At 42.1% G+C, this 17,266-nt stretch overlaps 2 protein-coding genes across 3 annotated transcripts in view; one reads left to right on the top strand and one right to left on the bottom strand.

Moving 5' to 3' along the window:
• The window catches only part of LOC140372494 (TBC1 domain family member 9B-like), a 115,633-nt gene extending 100,037 nt beyond the window's left edge, over window positions 1-15,596 (bottom strand). For both annotated transcript variants that reach the window (XM_072459602.1, XM_072459601.1), the window contains exons 1-4: window positions 15,209-15,596; window positions 14,889-14,999; window positions 14,669-14,787; window positions 10,151-10,379 (exon numbers count right to left, since the gene is read on the bottom strand). In XM_072459602.1, the coding sequence (XP_072315703.1) occupies window positions 10,151-10,379; window positions 14,669-14,787; window positions 14,889-14,999; window positions 15,209-15,326 (577 nt within the window). In that variant the 5' untranslated portion in view covers window positions 15,327-15,596. The remainder of the gene's footprint in view (window positions 1-10,150; window positions 10,380-14,668; window positions 14,788-14,888; window positions 15,000-15,208) is intronic.
• An 877-nt stretch (window positions 15,597-16,473) lies between these two features.
• LOC140372504 (TBC1 domain family member 2A-like) overlaps window positions 16,474-17,266 on the top strand; it is a 54,620-nt gene continuing 53,827 nt past the window's right edge. The window contains exon 1 of the mRNA XM_072459615.1: window positions 16,474-16,671. The gene's annotated coding sequence lies outside the window, so the exon portion shown is untranslated. The remainder of the gene's footprint in view (window positions 16,672-17,266) is intronic.

Here is a 17,266-nt window from a genome sequence, read left to right as displayed (position 1 = left end):
CACTGGCCACAAAGACAAGGAATATTACGGGTGTCCAGAGAGGCAGGAGCCATGTCGAGCAGAGCCTATATTTCATGTGAAGGTGGAGGGACAAGCTGTACCTATGCTGGTGGACACTGGAGCCACGCACTCATCCATCAACTTCCCCCTCCGCCATAAGACTCACCAATCTCTGCCATGGACTAAACCTCTGAACACTGACATTGAACCTGCTTGGCCGCAATCTCCTGATGACGACTGGAGCCACTATTTTATGCTCTGATAAAGGACTAATTGTTGCATTTCCGGATGGACAATGTTAAAAAGGCCCTATTGAAAGAGACTGTCATGCTGGCCCTTTAAGGGGCGGAGCCTAGACCACCGAAACCGAAAGGAGCAAGCTGCGTGAGGAGAGAGAGAGAGAGAGAGGAAAAGAGTTTGGAGACGGAGTTTGCCATCGCGGTTTATCAGAGTTTATAGTTGAAAGTAGTAGTTTGTTTGCATCCCAAGTTCAGTATTGTGTGCGTGACAGAAGTAAGTAAAGTTGGCAATGCATATGTGTATATTAAGTTTAGCGTTTTAGAGTTGTTTGCTGCTTAATTGATGCATGCCTCCATCACGTGTACATCTTAAAGTGATGCTACTGTTACAGCGTAATCCTGTCAGTTTATAGTAGTAATAGCAGTGTTTGTGACTTTATATATTATATATATTAATATTTCATTGGTCTGTTTGTTTAGGACCACACACATACCACCTGTGCAATCAAACTGTAAAGAATACTTCAAGATATCAATAAACCACCCTCAAGTAAAGAGCGACTCTTCATTTGAGCTCTAACCGGGCTCACCACAGTGATTCGTCAGCCCACACCAGCACAATAATTTAAAACCTATCTTTTAGACTATCTGTATGCTGCACTGCTAATATCGCTACTGGACAATACTTGATGCATGACCAGGAGACACAAACTTTTACTGACATTTCCTGGGCCCGCCTGACCGACATCACAGAAGGCGTGGCTGCACAGTACCTGGCATGGAGATCCTGAATTGACACTCTGGCATCCTACCACGCACCACAGGACTCCCTCCATTGCACTCTGTTTTATGACGCGTTCAAGAATGAAGTATTTCAATCTGAATTTAGTGTTAAAATGTACGTACATACTAAAACTATAGCATGTGATCAAATTTTAGTAGACAAAGAAGGAGTAGCTGCTTATTGTCAGCTGATCAAAGAACAATTGGATTGGTATAGAATGTCTGAGGGTAGCGTGTCACACTTGTCCCTGGCGGTCTCACCGGCTCATCAGGTGAAAGATTTAGGACTGATTGGCATCCCACGGAACTACCCCCAGTTACAGAGACATGGTCTGGGTTGTGAGCTGCTGGTGTGCTGGAACTATCATGATCCAACAATGAACACTCCAATTCTACCTGTACTTAGGTCCTTTGGAGAAGGGACCCCTCTAAATTTAAGATAAGATAAGATATTCCTTTATTGTCCCACATGGGGAAATTTCATTGATAGGGTTAGGGTTTAGACCTGCTTATCACTTTAGGAAAATGAATGAACTAGTCACTGAATCCGCCCTGTACTCGACCCGTACAGGAGTTTGCAAACATTGGAACCATCTCATACGTGGTTTACCAACATTGAGTTGGCCAATGCCTTTTTCTGCATCTCACTGTCTCCTGGGGTCCGACATGTTTTTGCCTTCACCCACAAGGGTGCGAAACTACAATACACTAGATGACCACAAGGGTTTAGATTAAGTCCTGGAATCTTTAACAGGGTGCTGAAGAAAGTGCTCTCAACCTTTCAGCTGCCAGAGTCATACTGATGCAGTATGTGGATGATCTCCTGCTCCTCCCACTGTCTCAACGTGTCTGTCCACCACCAAAAAGATGTCTTGCTGAGGCTTCACAAGTGCAGCTTTAGAATCTCTCAGAAGAAGCTACAATGCTGTAGGAGATCTGTGAACTTCTTAGCATGAACAGTGTCTAGTGTAGTTAGTTGTATTTCTCTTACTGTGGACACATGCTCTCTTAGCCTCTGAGGCTACAGTCGCCTGTTCATTCCCGACTATACGTTGGTCACTGCCTCGTTGCGTGCACTTATTCGCGAGAAACGAATGAAGAAGAACACTGCCACCTTGGACTGGACTTAATTTCCTGTGTAAGGTGTCAACATAGCTGACAACTTCTAACCTCTCTTGTGAGGGTTCTCCTCATGACTTTGTTTCTCTCACTAAGACCTTGGCCAAGGCACAATCTGATCTCTCTGTAAATCTCTAACTGAAGGCATAGTTTTCTTTACTGATTGCTGCTGTTGTTAAAGCTGAAGGAAATTCTTTTGTTGACTGGTGTTCTTCTACACTCTCTGACTACCCTTCTGCACAATGTGCAGAGATCTTGGAACTTTTGAAGACTCGGCTGACCAACCAGTGCATATCTACTTGGACTCTGCTTACGCCGTGGGCATCATAGTCACTTACCTGGCAGAATGGAGAAGAAATAATTTCAAAACAGCAAAAGGGGTCCAGTCAGACGTCCAGATTTACTCAAACGGTTAGATTATACGCTTGTGTTGCCCTCAGCTATTGCTTTTGTTAAATGCCCTGCCCAAACCAAAGGACAGGACTTTGTTTCCAGGGGCACTGAGCCGCAGATTGCCTGGCCAAGAGAGCGGCAGGTTATATCGCCTTAGATGGTGAGTAACTTTCTGCTCTCCACACCGCTGCTACCTACATTATCTACTGACGCCATTGTCAAACCCAAGCTGACTGTTAGTCTGAAGGACATGCCAATTGGACACTATCACTGTTATCTAGATGAAACTGGCCTCTGGCGGGGTCCCAAAGGGAAGCCTGTTCTTCTCACTGGACCTCTGCTAGACGCTGCATTAACTGAAGCACATGGTCCGTCACATGTTAATCCCTGGCTCCACCCCCAAAATGACCCATCGTACATGGGCCCATTGTCAAATTTCAATCCAAAAGCCACTCTGAAACCCGACATGGGAAGGTTTGCCCGCGCTACATCGCCTGGAACGGAAAATAAGATAAGATAAATCCGCAAGGGGAAATTCCAGTGTTACAACACGAAGTAGGTACAGAAGTAAATAATAAAGAACAGATAACTTAATAACTAATTAACTTAATAATTCACTTTAAAAACACTTTTAATACAAAAGCTCTTATAAAACTATAGTCCCAACTATATTAAAACAATATTAACGCATATTAACACTCGGTTACATTTATTTACAGCTGTATACCATTGATTTTACTAACATAAGTATTAGAGTGTGTGGCAAATGTTTCCTTTTGACTATTATTGACTAATTTTCCTACTTTCTCGAAGCATATCCATGCTCCGAATCAAATTTGACAATGGTTCCCTTTTAAGAATGTTTATCTGCAAAATGTTGAAGCCATGCTTGGCCTTCGATACTCTTTTGGCACCGTTATCATCCCTAGCCCCAAAAGAAATTTTGAACGCTACAATGGCACTTTAAAATTACGTTTGGCAAAATTATATCTATCACTGGCATGAATTGGCTTGATTCATTACCCCTTGCTCTGCTTGCAGTAAGACAGACTGTTTGCAGGGCAACGGGACACTCCCCATTTGAACTATTGACTGGGAGAACCATGCCATCTCGCCAGAAAAATATCATAATGTTTACACCTCTCCTGTTTTCTACAAACTCTGTTGGGATCAGTAACATGCCTTGGCATCTAGTCTTTTCACCCAGATCCACAAGGAGGCGGTCCCTGCTCCGGCTGAACCTCTGCCCGGCAAGGTTCTCCTAAAAGTTCTCCGGATATCTTGGACTGAACCTCTCTGGTCTGGTCCATTCACTGTCAAAGCCAGGACCTCCCACGCGGTGAAACCGGTGGCAAAAGGAGAATGGTGGCATCATAATCTCAGTACCCCTGCCAACGAGAGACTCTCAAAAGAACATTTCTTCTTAATAACCTTTATACATTTTATTGTTTTTCTTTCTGCTAATCATTTCTGCATTGTAGACCTTGTTTGAGTGCTGGTTTGAAAAACTCAATAGTTCTCTGAGACACCTAGCTGTGGTCTGCTTACAACTGTTACAACTCCTGTGTCCGGATTGGAGACGCACACGCGCACGCACGCACGCAAACTTACATGGCTTTTTTCAGAAGTACTGGGTATTCCCCAGTCCAATAGAATGAGATTGGTTTATGAGGTTGGTTTATGGAGTAATTATTTAATAAGATGATTGTAGTAATGCAGTTCGCATACCGGCCTGGCATCGGAGTGGAGGACGCCGTCATCTCCCTGCTTCACCGCTCTCTCTCTCACCTGGAGAAACCTGGCAGCTCTGTGAGGATCCTGTTCTTTGATCTCTCCAGCGCCTTCAACACCATTCAGCCGCTGCTCCTGAGGGACAAGCTGGAGACGGCTGGAGTGGAGTATGACCTGGCAGAGTGGATCCTGGACTACCTCACGGACCGACCCCAGTTTGTGTGAGCCCGGGACTGCGTGTCTGACATTCGGACCTGCAGTGTGGGGGCGCCCCAGGGCACTGTCCTCGCGCCCTTTCTCTTCACCCTCTACACTGCAGACTTCAGACACGACACGGACAGCTGTGTCCTGCAGAAGTTCTCTGACAACTCTGTATCATCGGACTCATCACGGACGACAATGATGCGGAGTACAGAGGACTGGCGCAGGACTTTGTGGACTGGTGTCAGCGGAACCACCTCCTCATCAACGTGGGGAAGACCAAGGATATGCTGGTGGACTTTCGTAGAAGCCACTCTGCTGCCCCCTGACCAGTGAACATCCAGGGACGGGACATTGAGAGAGCGGACTCATACAAGTGCCTGGGTGTTCATCTGAACCACAAACTGGACTGGACTCACAGCACAGACGCACTGTAAAGGCTCTACCTCTTGAGGAGACTCAGGTCTTTTGGAGTGACAGGGCCACTCCTGAAGACCTTCTACGACTCTGTGGTGGCATCAACCCTCCTGTACGGTGTGGTCTGCTGGAGCAGCAGCATCACAGAGAGGGAGAGGAAGAAGCTGGACAAAGTCATCAAGAAGTCCAGCTCCGTCCTGGGCTGCGCTCTGGACTCGGTGCAGGAGGTGGGGGACAGAAGGGTCCTGGCTAGATTCACATCTATGCGGGACCATGAGTGTCACCCCCTGCAGGACACTCTGTCCGCTCTAGAGAGCAGCTTCAGGGAGAGACTGATCCACCCTCGCTGTGTGAAGGAGAGGTTTCGCAGGTCTTTCCTTCCTGCTGCTGTCAGACTTTATAACAAACACTGTTAGCCCTGAACATGTGCAATACTGATGTAACCATGTGCAATACCATCATATTCATGTGCAATACTGAATTAACCATGTGCAATACCTGTAAATAAGAGTGTTCTATTTTGTTTTTATTCGGTTTACTTACTTGCTTATAGTATTTCCGAGTCTTGTGCTAGCTATTTTTACTTTATTTTATTTTATTATCTTTATTTTATTATCTTATTTTTATCTTTTTATTTATCCATTTTATTTTATTTCCCCCCCTCATTCCCTATTAAGATAGGAGAGGAGTTTTTGTTAAGAGTTTTTTGTTTTTGTTCACAAGAGTTCTATTAAGAGTGTGTTTTTGAAACTTCCTATAATCTGTCCTTTCCTCCTGTTTCTACTGCGTTGTAACAACAAAATTTACCCTTGTGTGGACATTAAAAGGATTATCTTATCTTAATAGGCATTCTTCTATGGGAAGCATCTGAAAACATTGGACATCAAACAAATATAACCCAGCAGACAACAGAACATCTCACTTATCAGCCCATTGAGCTTACGCCTACATTCACTGTTAACTGGGCTACAGTGCTACATTCACTGTTAACTGGGCTACATTCACTGTTAACTGGGCTACATTCACTGTTACCTGGGCTAAAGCCACTGCTAAAACTCACAGCAAACTGGGCTAACCCTCACCAATGATCATCAATCATCAATCCAGATGGCTTTATTCAGCAACATGACTCCCAACAATACAGAGGTAGGCTTAACATCACTATAGGGCTGCAACGATTACTCAAGTAAATTGAGTAATTCGATTATAAAAAAGCTTTGATTATTATTTTATTTCCTTGATGATTCGTTTGATTTACATATTTAATTTAAAGCATGTGAATCTGTGGTGCGCGGAGCACACCGCTCTCTCCTCTTTTGTGCTTTGAAACAGCGAATACATCTGGGGAAACAACACGAAGGATCACAATTGAGTTACAGCTCAAAACACCAGCATCACTGGTCTCACTCAACTCATGTTTTACAATCAAGTTTCTTATTTTAAGTTATGTGACATCAACGCAAATTAATTCAATCTGACAAGTTAATTAGTCCTTTATATATATTTTTTTGTATACAAACAGTTTGGACTGGTGAATTTAAATGTTGTCGTTTTGAGGACAAACTTATGGAAATTTAAGAATAAATTGTGTTATTTTTAACTACTCATTTGTCATTTGCTTATTGCTATGAACTATAACATTTATTTAAAGAATGATTTAATATGCTTTTTAATGGTTTACGGAATGCACAAAAAAATATCCGATTTATCGAAAAAAGAATCGAAAAATTACACGATTACTAAAACAATGGATAGCTGCAGCACTACATCACTGTGTCCGGTCTTCAAGACTAACTCAAAAGAGAAATCCAGTTATGAAAAAGAATTGTTCATTCAATTTTTTCCAGACCTTAAAGGTTGAATGGACAATTTCTTTGGCCCAAATCTGAGTTTTATTTCCTCGTGGCGTGGACTGCCTATTAGTCCTGCCACGTATCAATCATAAAACGCACCTACCGCTCACCTGCAGCCGCGTGCGGCTCGTCCCCACGTTTCCGCTAGTCTAAGCGCATTGATCTATCATAATATAGTTCCCTCAGTGTACGGAACAAAATGAAGACGGAGAAAGACTGTTCGAGCTGGCTCAGAAGTAGACGGAAATCTACGGGAGACGAGAGATGCGATGCGATCCGTCGCGCTAATAAACAAACGCACGTGTGTGTTGTATCAGTCCGCACGGGGGAGTGCGCATGCGCATATCCGCCTGCGTTCTCAAATCGCCGAAAAATCGGCCATTGTACCTTTAAATGAAGCAAGGGTTTTTTGGGACCCACATCTAAAACCTAAAGGTCTATTTACTGGACATTGGAATATCCAGAGTTTAATTACAAAAGGTGAACAAATTGAGCATGTGTTGCTTGAATCTAATATTGACTTCATTGGCTTTACAAAACCTGGCTAACAAGTGTGTCACCTGATGCTATAAATACATATGCCAGGATTAAATGTATTCACGAAAGACGGTGTCATGGTCTTAAATGTTCACAGATTGTTTGGCCTGACAAACACTAGAATGTGTCGGAGTAAATATAGTTCTCTCTAAGGAAATTTATTTCACAGTAATTTATATATATCGACTAATGTAGAGATTTTTGATCGGCTGAAACGACTATTGAATTGTTGCTTTCCCAGTAAAGAAATAACAGAAAACAGAAAAGAAAGAAAGAATTTGAAACAAATAACTGGCCTTTTTTAACATGGTTCAATTCATTGAAAAACCAACACGAACAACTAATCAATTTAAAAAGAGAATAGATCTACTGTTTACAAATAAAAGATTACTAGAAATTTATAATTTTCAACCTGATCCTAATGCCATACTATTACATGAAAATTAACGTTTTAAAATCACATTTTCAAAAGGTCCCGGACATCTGATCAGAGTCCACCGTGTTTTCATGATGTGGTGTCAAAACATCAACATCCAAATCTGGCAAAAGCCTTGAAAGAGATGGATTGGAGTGAAATTGTCTCAAGTGATGATATTTCAACAAATAGTGTAACATTTCACTCCAAAGTTAATAGGACAATAGCTGCGCACACAAAGAGGATAAGGCCGTAGTTATTTTATTACTTGGTTTACGGATTTTTTAATGAAATATATTGCACAGGCGGGCGAAATATAAATATAATTTCAATTTCAAAAGATGTTTTCTTCCGGGTTTGCCCAAAACGCACCACAGAAGGAGAGAGGGGGGAGACGCGGCGCACAAGTGAGTGCAACAGTAGATTTAGCGTGTTTTAGACAGACAGAACTGACGCTTAAGTGTGCACCCTCCCCCACCCACCAAGTCACGGCAAAACGCGCTGAAGAAAATGTGGTGAACGGGTTTAAAATGTGTATTTGCGATATAAAGCGCGCGCTCTCCCCGGGGCAGGCACAGAGCAGCTCGGAGCAAGCTCCGTCTCTCACTCCAGCAGGAGTTTGGCGAGAAATTACTTGACGCGCTCTTATCGTTTGACTTAATACAGCTTTTTACATTTAATTTAATGCTATTTAGCGTTGTCGGCGGTACTTTATAAAAAAAAAAATATATACAAATTAATTATATTTATATTGTAGGAATCAATAATCTATGTGCGGCAGATCCGTAAACCAAGTAATAAAATAACTAAGGCCAAAAGCGAAATAAAAGGAATAAAAGTGATCGACCATGGCTTTGTGAAGAATGCAGAAATCAAATGACTAGAGATCAATTTGTGAAAAAGTCTCTTAAAATGTAACCTAACTCTGACAGGCAACTTTTTACTTTATAAAGATAGTTCATGTCATGCGCAAAGCAGAGGTAAATTTCTATCTGTCAGTTATAGAGACTACAAATGGTAATGGCAAAACATCTGGCAAATCATCAATAAAATAATCAGTAAAGTGACAAGTAAATGTAAGGAATTACAATTGCAAATATTGATCTGGTAAAAGACCCTGTTGTTGTGGCATCAGAATTTAATATTTTTTTTAAAGATTCTGTGTTACATGACTTTTTCTGTAAAATTAAGATTTTACTTTTCCGGTAATTGAAACACTACCCATCTTTAAAATAGCAGAGATCAACGAGTCAGAAGTAGCCTCCATAATAAAAATGTATTAATTCCAAATCTAAAGATATCTATGGTTCGGATACAAATTTCATAAAAAAGGTACAAAGATATTTTTATACGCCCAATCACTCACATTATTAATCTTTCTATCAGGCATTCAATTGTTCTCCCCTCTTAGACGGTTGCCTCAATTACCCCTGTCTTTAAGTCTGGGGGGGAAAATGATGTAAAAAATGACTTCCCAATCAGTATACTACCAATCTGTTAGAATATTATAGAAAAATAGGTGGCTAAACAACTGACAACCGTTTAAGAGTTATACTCCACTGCACCCTGTCTGTGCATGTTGGTTTCCGCGCCAATTACTCAACGGGAACTAGGGGAAAAAGTTTAACACTATTCTGATAGTTGCCCTCTCGTCGGTGCAGTTATTCTAGACTTAAAACCGGTATTTGATACAGTTGTCACAGATTATTATTATGTAGGCTAACTAAATAAATGTTTTAGGAGAAAGACCTTTTTTGGATTAAATAATTTTATCAGACTGATCTCATGGTCAATCAGCGGAATTAAATCTCCATATCTAGGATGTCAAATTGGAGTAAACCAAGGCTCTATACTTGGGGCCCATTTGATTTTAATTGTATATTAATGACATGCCAAATGTTTGCCCATACATTAATACTCGGCTACATGCAGACGATGCTGTACTTTTTACGAAGGCAAAGTCTGATGTTTAACTTTCCGAACAACTGACACAGCTATTAACTGTAAGGCCATCTTATCTTATTTCATCTTATCCATTGTCCAGTTAAAAATGATTAAGTCCAGGACAAAACTAGGTCACAACAAGGAAGTAAACAAGGTCTTAATGCAGGGGTGTCCAGACTTTTTTCACTGAGGGCCGCATTTTGAAACTTATATGGACCAGAAGGCCACAAACAACTCAACAATGTCAAAATAAATCATTCAAAATGTTGCATTTGACATAGTTTTAAAGAGCCTCCACACATTTAATAAGACTTGGAACATTAATATTAGGTTGGTATAACGTCAGAATGCTTGAATGACCGGTATTCCAATTTTAGTTAAAATCCAAAGTTAAACTTTTTGTTGTTTGGACCAACTTGGCAGGGAAGGGCCAATAAAAATTGGTCTGAGGGCCGCATTTGAACCCCTGGCCGTAGTTTGGACATGCCTGTCTTAATGCGATCCAAGGCGGGACTCACCCTCCTTGCCCAGGATGAGGGAGTAGAAGCAGAGGTGGTTGACACACAGGTAGAGCCATCCCTGTCGTGGGACCCTGCCTTTCCAGTAGCTGCAGGAGTAGTAGTTAACCAGCTTCTCCTCCTCGGGCATGGAGAAGAGCCGGCGCATCTTCAGCTGGGCTTCCTGGAACTTGACGGGATCCTGGTCAGCTTCAGAGAGGAGAGATCTCTGCTCCTCTGCGATCAGGCCCTGTACACACAGAGGGAGGGGGGCTCAGCTACTGCACACAGCATTGTTTTCCGAGTTGTTTTTTGTTATAAATGTTATAAAGTTACAGTGAATGATCTGTTTTGTGTCTTAACGTCAACCTACTGGGGGGGCTACAGATGGACATAGCCTTTTACGGCCAAATCTAACATATTTACATGGGATTGTGTCAATATGCACTGTCGCATTTCAAACAAACAAATAAATATTTGATACTATTTGATACACGTGCAGCCGCACGCAGCTGCAGGTGAGCGGTAGATGCGTTTTATGATTGATACGTGGCAGGACTAATAGGCAGTCCACGCCACGAGGAAATAAGACTCAGAACGCGTCAAAACTAGAACAAAATAAAAAGCATGAGACTAAATGTATCCTTTCCTGACCATTTTAAAAAGATGCATGAACTAGCATGAGAGAGTGATAATGTTTGTTATTACATGATTATCACTGTCTTTAGAGGTCAAAACTACAAAGTTAGCAGGCTACATTCAGATAATACCACCCAAAGGAGAGAGGTTTTTCATGTTAGTTAACTATTCTAAATTATCCCAAGTTTTTTTTCATATATTAATAGTAACTTTTCGCCCTCAGAGATCCAGGGCGACACAATGTTAGTAATGGGCGGACAGAGCTCCAGTTTTGTACATTTCTAAAATTAACTCTTTATATTTTTGTTTATCTACATATACATACATATATACATCAGGCTGAGAAATAGATTTTCAAAGTTAGGGGCCAGGGGGGGCCCCCTACCTAAAAAAGTTAGGGCCCCCCCAGCAATTTCAGGGGCCCACAAGCGGGTGCGGCATCGCGGCGTCATAAGAACAAGATAAGTGTTGTTTTAAACCTCGTTATCAGCATGTAAAACAATTTAAAGTGCTTTTATCTTTTATTTGATATGAAGGAAGAGCACAAATACTGAATCATATAAACCAGAGATCATGATCTTTCAATACTGTTTAATTCAATATAATAACGTTTCTTAGACACAAAATATATACTGTTTACAGCATTTGACACAAGGAGATCTTGTGGAATATATAAAATCACAGCCTACAAAATAAACTACTAACATATATACATTGCCCCGATGCTAACAACTCCAAAGGGCGGGGCCCTTGGATACTTCCACATTGACATTGTCCCTAATGTGCAAAACTACAGTTTTTGTTTCAAACAACTTTAAAAAGACTGAATTGCGGACTGAGTAGAGATTGACGCCGGCCAACCTAGATATCACTTTTGGAGCAAAATTAGACCGGGCATTTCCGAGTACATCCGAACACAACCGAACGCAGCGGCCAATCAGATGCCCGCTTTCATCGAAATTAGATCACGGACACCGCTCGGCCAATGAGAAGCGAGAAGACTGCGATGGGCATGTTTGTCAAAACGAAACTTAAGCGATGAAAATGCTCCGAATATGGCCAAATTACTAGTTAATTCTTTATTTTTTTTCGAGGAATTTATATACAGGGGCACGGTGGGCCCCCTCCTAATTCAAACCCCGGGCCCGCCGGAGATTTGACTGCTTACGGGGCCCGGGCCCCCGTCTATTTCGTGGCCTGTACATACATAAATAAATATACACATACACAAACATAAATACATATACATATACACAAACACATTATCTGTTCTTTTCCTCTGTATCTACCTGCGTTGCAACAACGAAATGTCCCCATGTGTGGACAATAAAGGCATACCGTATTTTCCGCACTATAAAGCGCACGTAAAAGTCTTTAACGTCCTCAAAAGCCGTCCGTGCGCTTAATAATCCGGTGCGCATAATATATGGTTTATTTCTGGTTGTGCTTACTGACCGCGAAGTCCCAACAACATATTTGCAAAGCATTCTGGGAATAGTAGTCTACCTGCACGCGGCACACGCGACACTTTGTCAAAACGTAAACAACATTTTCAGTCAGGCACAACGCAGACACCTACCGGTGATGGCCCAAGATGGCTGCTGCCTAGAGACCATTGGAACTCTTATAATATGCGCTTACGGGTTAAACTATCAGTCAACTGTGGGAATCAAAAGGCCGGAATCATCACTGAACTGCCGCGTGGGTCCGAGATGTGGGATCACATGACCAAAGAGATTTTAGCACGGAGCACTATTGCGCTTTGGCTGCTTTTACCATTATGCGCCCCAGCAGACATTAAACCGGGACACGGGACGTAAACAATCGGGGCTGTCCCAGGTAAATCGGGACGTCTGGTCATAGCTATGCAGGATGTACTTCGGCGCATTTGAAGGATTTGATGACGAGGAATGAACTGAAAAAGTGAGTGTATTGTGATGTATTTTACGTGTTGTAACTGAACGAGGCTGGTAGTTGTTGTGAATACGCTAACGTGTCTTTTAGCGGTAGCAGAGTGTGTTCTGTGGTTGTATTTTATGTGTTTACAAGTGATCTTGAATGAGAATTGATTTGGATATGCTAACGTGTCTGTTAGCGATAGCAGAGTGTGTTTTGATGTTGAACAATGTTGATCTGAATGAGTTGAACGCGTTTCATAAAGCTCAACTGACTCTGACATATCCGTCTGTTTTGTTTATCTTATGCGCTTTATCGTCCGGTGCGCTTTATTTATGGACCAGTACACATGGTACACAGATAGCTGATGGTGCGCTTAATAATCCGGTGTGCTTTTTCGTGCGCAAAATACGGTATGTTATTTTATCTTATCTCATCTTGCATGCATGCATGTATGCATGTAAGCAAGCATGCATGCATGTATGCATGTAAGCAAGCATGCATGCATGTATGCATGTAAGCAAGCATGCATGCATGCATGTATGCATGTAAGCAAGCATGCATGCATGCATGTATGCATGTAAGCAAGCATGCATGCATGTATGCATGTAAGCAAGCATGCATACATGTATGCATGTAAGCAAGCATGCATGCATGTAAGCAAGCAAGCATGCATGCATGTAAGCATGCATGCATGTAAGTAAGCATGCATGCATGTAAGCAAGCATGCATGCATGTAAGCAAGCATGCATGCATGTAAGCAAGCAAGCATGCATGCATGCATGCATGTAAGCAAGCAAGCATGCATGCATGCATGCATGTAAGCAAGCAAGCATGCATGCATGCATGCATGTAAGCAAGCAAGCAAGCAAGCATGCATGCAAGCAAGCAAGCAAGCATGCATGCATGTATGCATGTAAGCAAGCATGCATGCATACATGCATGCATGTAAGCAAGCAAGCATGCAAGCAAGCATGCATGCATGCATGCATGCATGTATGTAAGCAAGCATGCATGCATGTATGCATGTAAGCAATAAGCAAGCATGCATGCATGCATGCATGCATGCATGCATGCATATGCATGTATGCATGTAAGCAAGCAAGCAAGCATGCAAGCAAGCATGTCAGGCTGCGAAATAAACGTTTGAAATAGGAGGGGGCCCGCTGTGCCTCTCCTCAAAAAAAAAAAACACGATTTAACTAGTAATTTGTCCATATTCGGGGCATTTTCGTCGCTTAAGTTTCGTTTTGACAGACATGCCCACTTTGCACGTCTTCTCGCTTCTCATTGGCCGAGCGGTCTCCGTGATGTAATATCGATGAAAGCGGGCATCTGATTGGCCGCTGCGTTCGTGTTGCGTTCACGTGTCCTCGGAAATGCCCGGTCTAATTTTCGGGGCAATGTATATTATGTTAGTAGTTTATTTTGTAGGACATAATTTCATATATTCCACAAGATCTCCTTGTGTCAAATGCTGTAAACAGTATTTATTTTATATATAAGAAACATTATCATATTGAATTAAACAGTTTTAAAGATCATGATCTCTGATTTATAAGATTCAGTATTTGTGCTCTTCATATCAAATAACAGATAAAAGAACTTTAAATTGTTTTACATGCTAATAACCAGGTTTAAAACAACACATTTATCTTGTTCTTATGACGCCGCCCCTAACTTTGAAAATCTATTTCTCAGCCTGTATATACGTACTTTAAATCAGACCATGTACGTATGTACGTACTTTAAATCAGACCATGCAAAAAATAATGACACGCATAGGGTCAAGAATATAAGCTTGATCCAATCAGAAGCATATGATCACACAAGCCTCGCCTGATATAAGGCGAGCTAAATTCAACCTTATAGTTTCAGCGTCGCCGGCCCAACAGTCATCTCAGTCTATTATTTTGCACAGAAAGTCAGTCTTGTATCTCTCTGTAGAGCTTTAGTTTCATCAGACTTATGTCCACTGGACCTACCGCTACACAGGGTACTTACACAAATCTTTCCTCTGACAAAGGTGGTGATGTCTTCATCGTTCTCAAAGATGGAGATGGTCTGGAGCAGGTTGGATTCCAGCCAGTCCCAGTGCTCAGTAATCTCTCTACGGGACGAACCTGAAGCCAGAAACATGTGTTTTAGACCTGGTTTAGTTCAGGTTAAGACCTAGTTTAGTCCATGTCCTGGTCTAGTCCTGGTCTTTAACAAGTTCACTGACCACAGGCGATTATCCAGTAGATCTGGGTGTCTCCAGCCTGTAGCAGGATTCTATATGGAGCCACACGAGCTGACGAGTCCAGCACCACATCCAGAGTCCCCACAAGAAGACCTACAAAGGATACAACCAATCCAAATCAAGCAGAGTACTAAACAGAGCAAACCAGGCCATACCAGGACTGCTTCTGACGTGGTATGGACCAGGTGGGCCTATTCAAGTTCATGTGAGTCGGTCATGAATAAACATCCGAGCCCTCTCTTTGGAGGCACACACTCAGCCTCAGAGCTCGGCTTTGGGCGCGCGCTCTCCCGGACACTCACCGGACAAACCCCCGCCGCGACCATGGCCCTTCCTCCGCTGCAGAATGAAGAAGGGATTGGCTCGCTCGGAGACCCACAGCGGCGCGGCCAGCCCGACCTCCTCGGGCTCTATCCACATACTGCTCCAGCTGAGTATGCCTACAAAACTCTGTCAGGTTGGTACAAACCGTTGGACCCACCGCTGGTCTAAAGGCCGCCAACAGAGCTCCGAGAAGCGGGTGCAAACTCAGGGCAAAGGGCTCAGGGCTCTACCAGGCGGGTCCAGACTCTCCGGGACTCTCTGCTCGCTCCTGGCCGCTTGCTGCGCTCTCTCCCGGGCGGACCTGTCACGGTGCTCCCGCGGATGTGCTCCTCGGTGTTCTTGCTCTGGACCGTGTTTGTTGTTTTGACTCAGGCGACAGCTCGTCACTTCCGGGTTTTACGTGTTAACGTCACGTTCCGCGATCCCATTAGGGAAGTTTATTTTCCGCAAATATTGAAATATTAATCTTTTGAAATAAATTATGTTTTGCTTCAAAGTAAAATTATGTTGTTTTGGGTGAGTTGTATTTGTGCATTAAATACAAAAAGAACACATTGGCTCAGTAATTACAATGTCACTGACTATAGAAAAGCCCTGTTTACCATTGGTTCAGTCCTAGTCCTGGTCCAGGTCCTGGTCATGGTCCTGGTCCTGGTCATGGTAGTTCTTCACTTCATAACCATTTTAAAACAATAAACTGGGCCGAAGGTCATCCTGATCTTTGTAATTCCACAGATGCCCACTTGATGAGGCTGTTGCTGTGATTTAAGCTATTTTATATTGTTTTGATCTATTTGACATATTTTAAGTTTTTATGTCCTAATTTTTGTTGTAATTTACATAATTTTTGTGAATTCTTACATGTTGTATTGGTGTTATTTTTGATGTTTGTTTAATAAATGGTCTATTTCATGCTCTGTAAATAAAGTTGACTGAATTAGTTTATGTCGTCTTCTTTTAAACAATTACTTACTAACCATATACAAGCAGTATAATATTTGGACAGTTATTTTTGATTCATCTGGCTAATTCATTATTCTCTAGTTTTCTTATACTACTGCATTTTTTACATTTAAAAGGCCTTTCCCATATAACATGATCTACCTTGTCAAATGATATCAGTTGATGTCAGGCTTTACTCTGAAAGCAACTGTCTCTGATAAAACTTTTACTGTGAAAGGGTTAAACAGGAATTTCAGGAAGGAGCCTCAAAGGAAGGAATGAGGGAAGGAGCGAGAAGTCAAGCAAGGAGAGATAGAGTCAAGAGAAAGTTAGCAGTACTATAAGGACTACTACCTTAAGTAACAATACAAGTATAGAATAGGTGCTTGTACTACTTCATGTGTGTGGCCTACCTCCTCTGTCCTGCCCTCGTCACTCCTTTGATTCCTAAAGCTGAGGAATGCACACTGCGGGGTGAACACAGACACACCTGGTTCAGGTAAGGCTCCACCCACACAGTATTGTACTGTGAAATGAATGTTATACCGTAGTAGTAGTAGTAGTAGTAGTAGTAGTAGTAGTAGTAGTAGTAGTAGTAGTAGCAGTAGCAGTAGTAGTAGTACAGCACTAGTACAGTACTAGCTGTTGTATCAGAAGTTGTATTAGTAGTTGTGCAGTGCCATGGAAGAATTATAATTAATGATATTAGTCTAACCTCTCCTGCTACATTATTGAAGGATTTAATGCAATCTACTGCCATTATTTAATATTACTATTCTACTACATCTAGCAGGCACTAACAAGATGACTACAAATCAGATTGAGTCTTTTTTAAGCAACACCAGACACAAATCCAGAAAAGCAGCAAGATAATTTCTCCTCAGCCCTAAAGCCTAAAGCCTGCCCTGCACTGAAATGACTGGCCACAGGCGCTGGGGTTTGAGTCAATGGAAGAGTAAACCTGAAGGGCTTGTTCAGCTTTCTCATTGGATAATTGGTTTGAGAACCAAACCTAAAATTCTAACATAAAGGCAGTTCTGGTGTTGGTGTACTCCGCATTGGCAGTTTTCTTTCACATGTTTTGATCTGCTCTC

The sequence above is a fragment of the Eucyclogobius newberryi genome, unplaced genomic scaffold (genome assembly GCF_026437365.1).
Source record: "Eucyclogobius newberryi isolate DKJ021-1_F unplaced genomic scaffold, fEucNew1.0.hap1 SCAF_24, whole genome shotgun sequence".
Classification (NCBI taxonomy): Eukaryota; Metazoa; Chordata; class Actinopteri; order Gobiiformes; family Gobiidae; genus Eucyclogobius; species Eucyclogobius newberryi.
The sequence above is the reverse complement of the archived record's forward strand: the minus strand, read 5'-3'. Positions and strand labels throughout refer to the sequence as shown.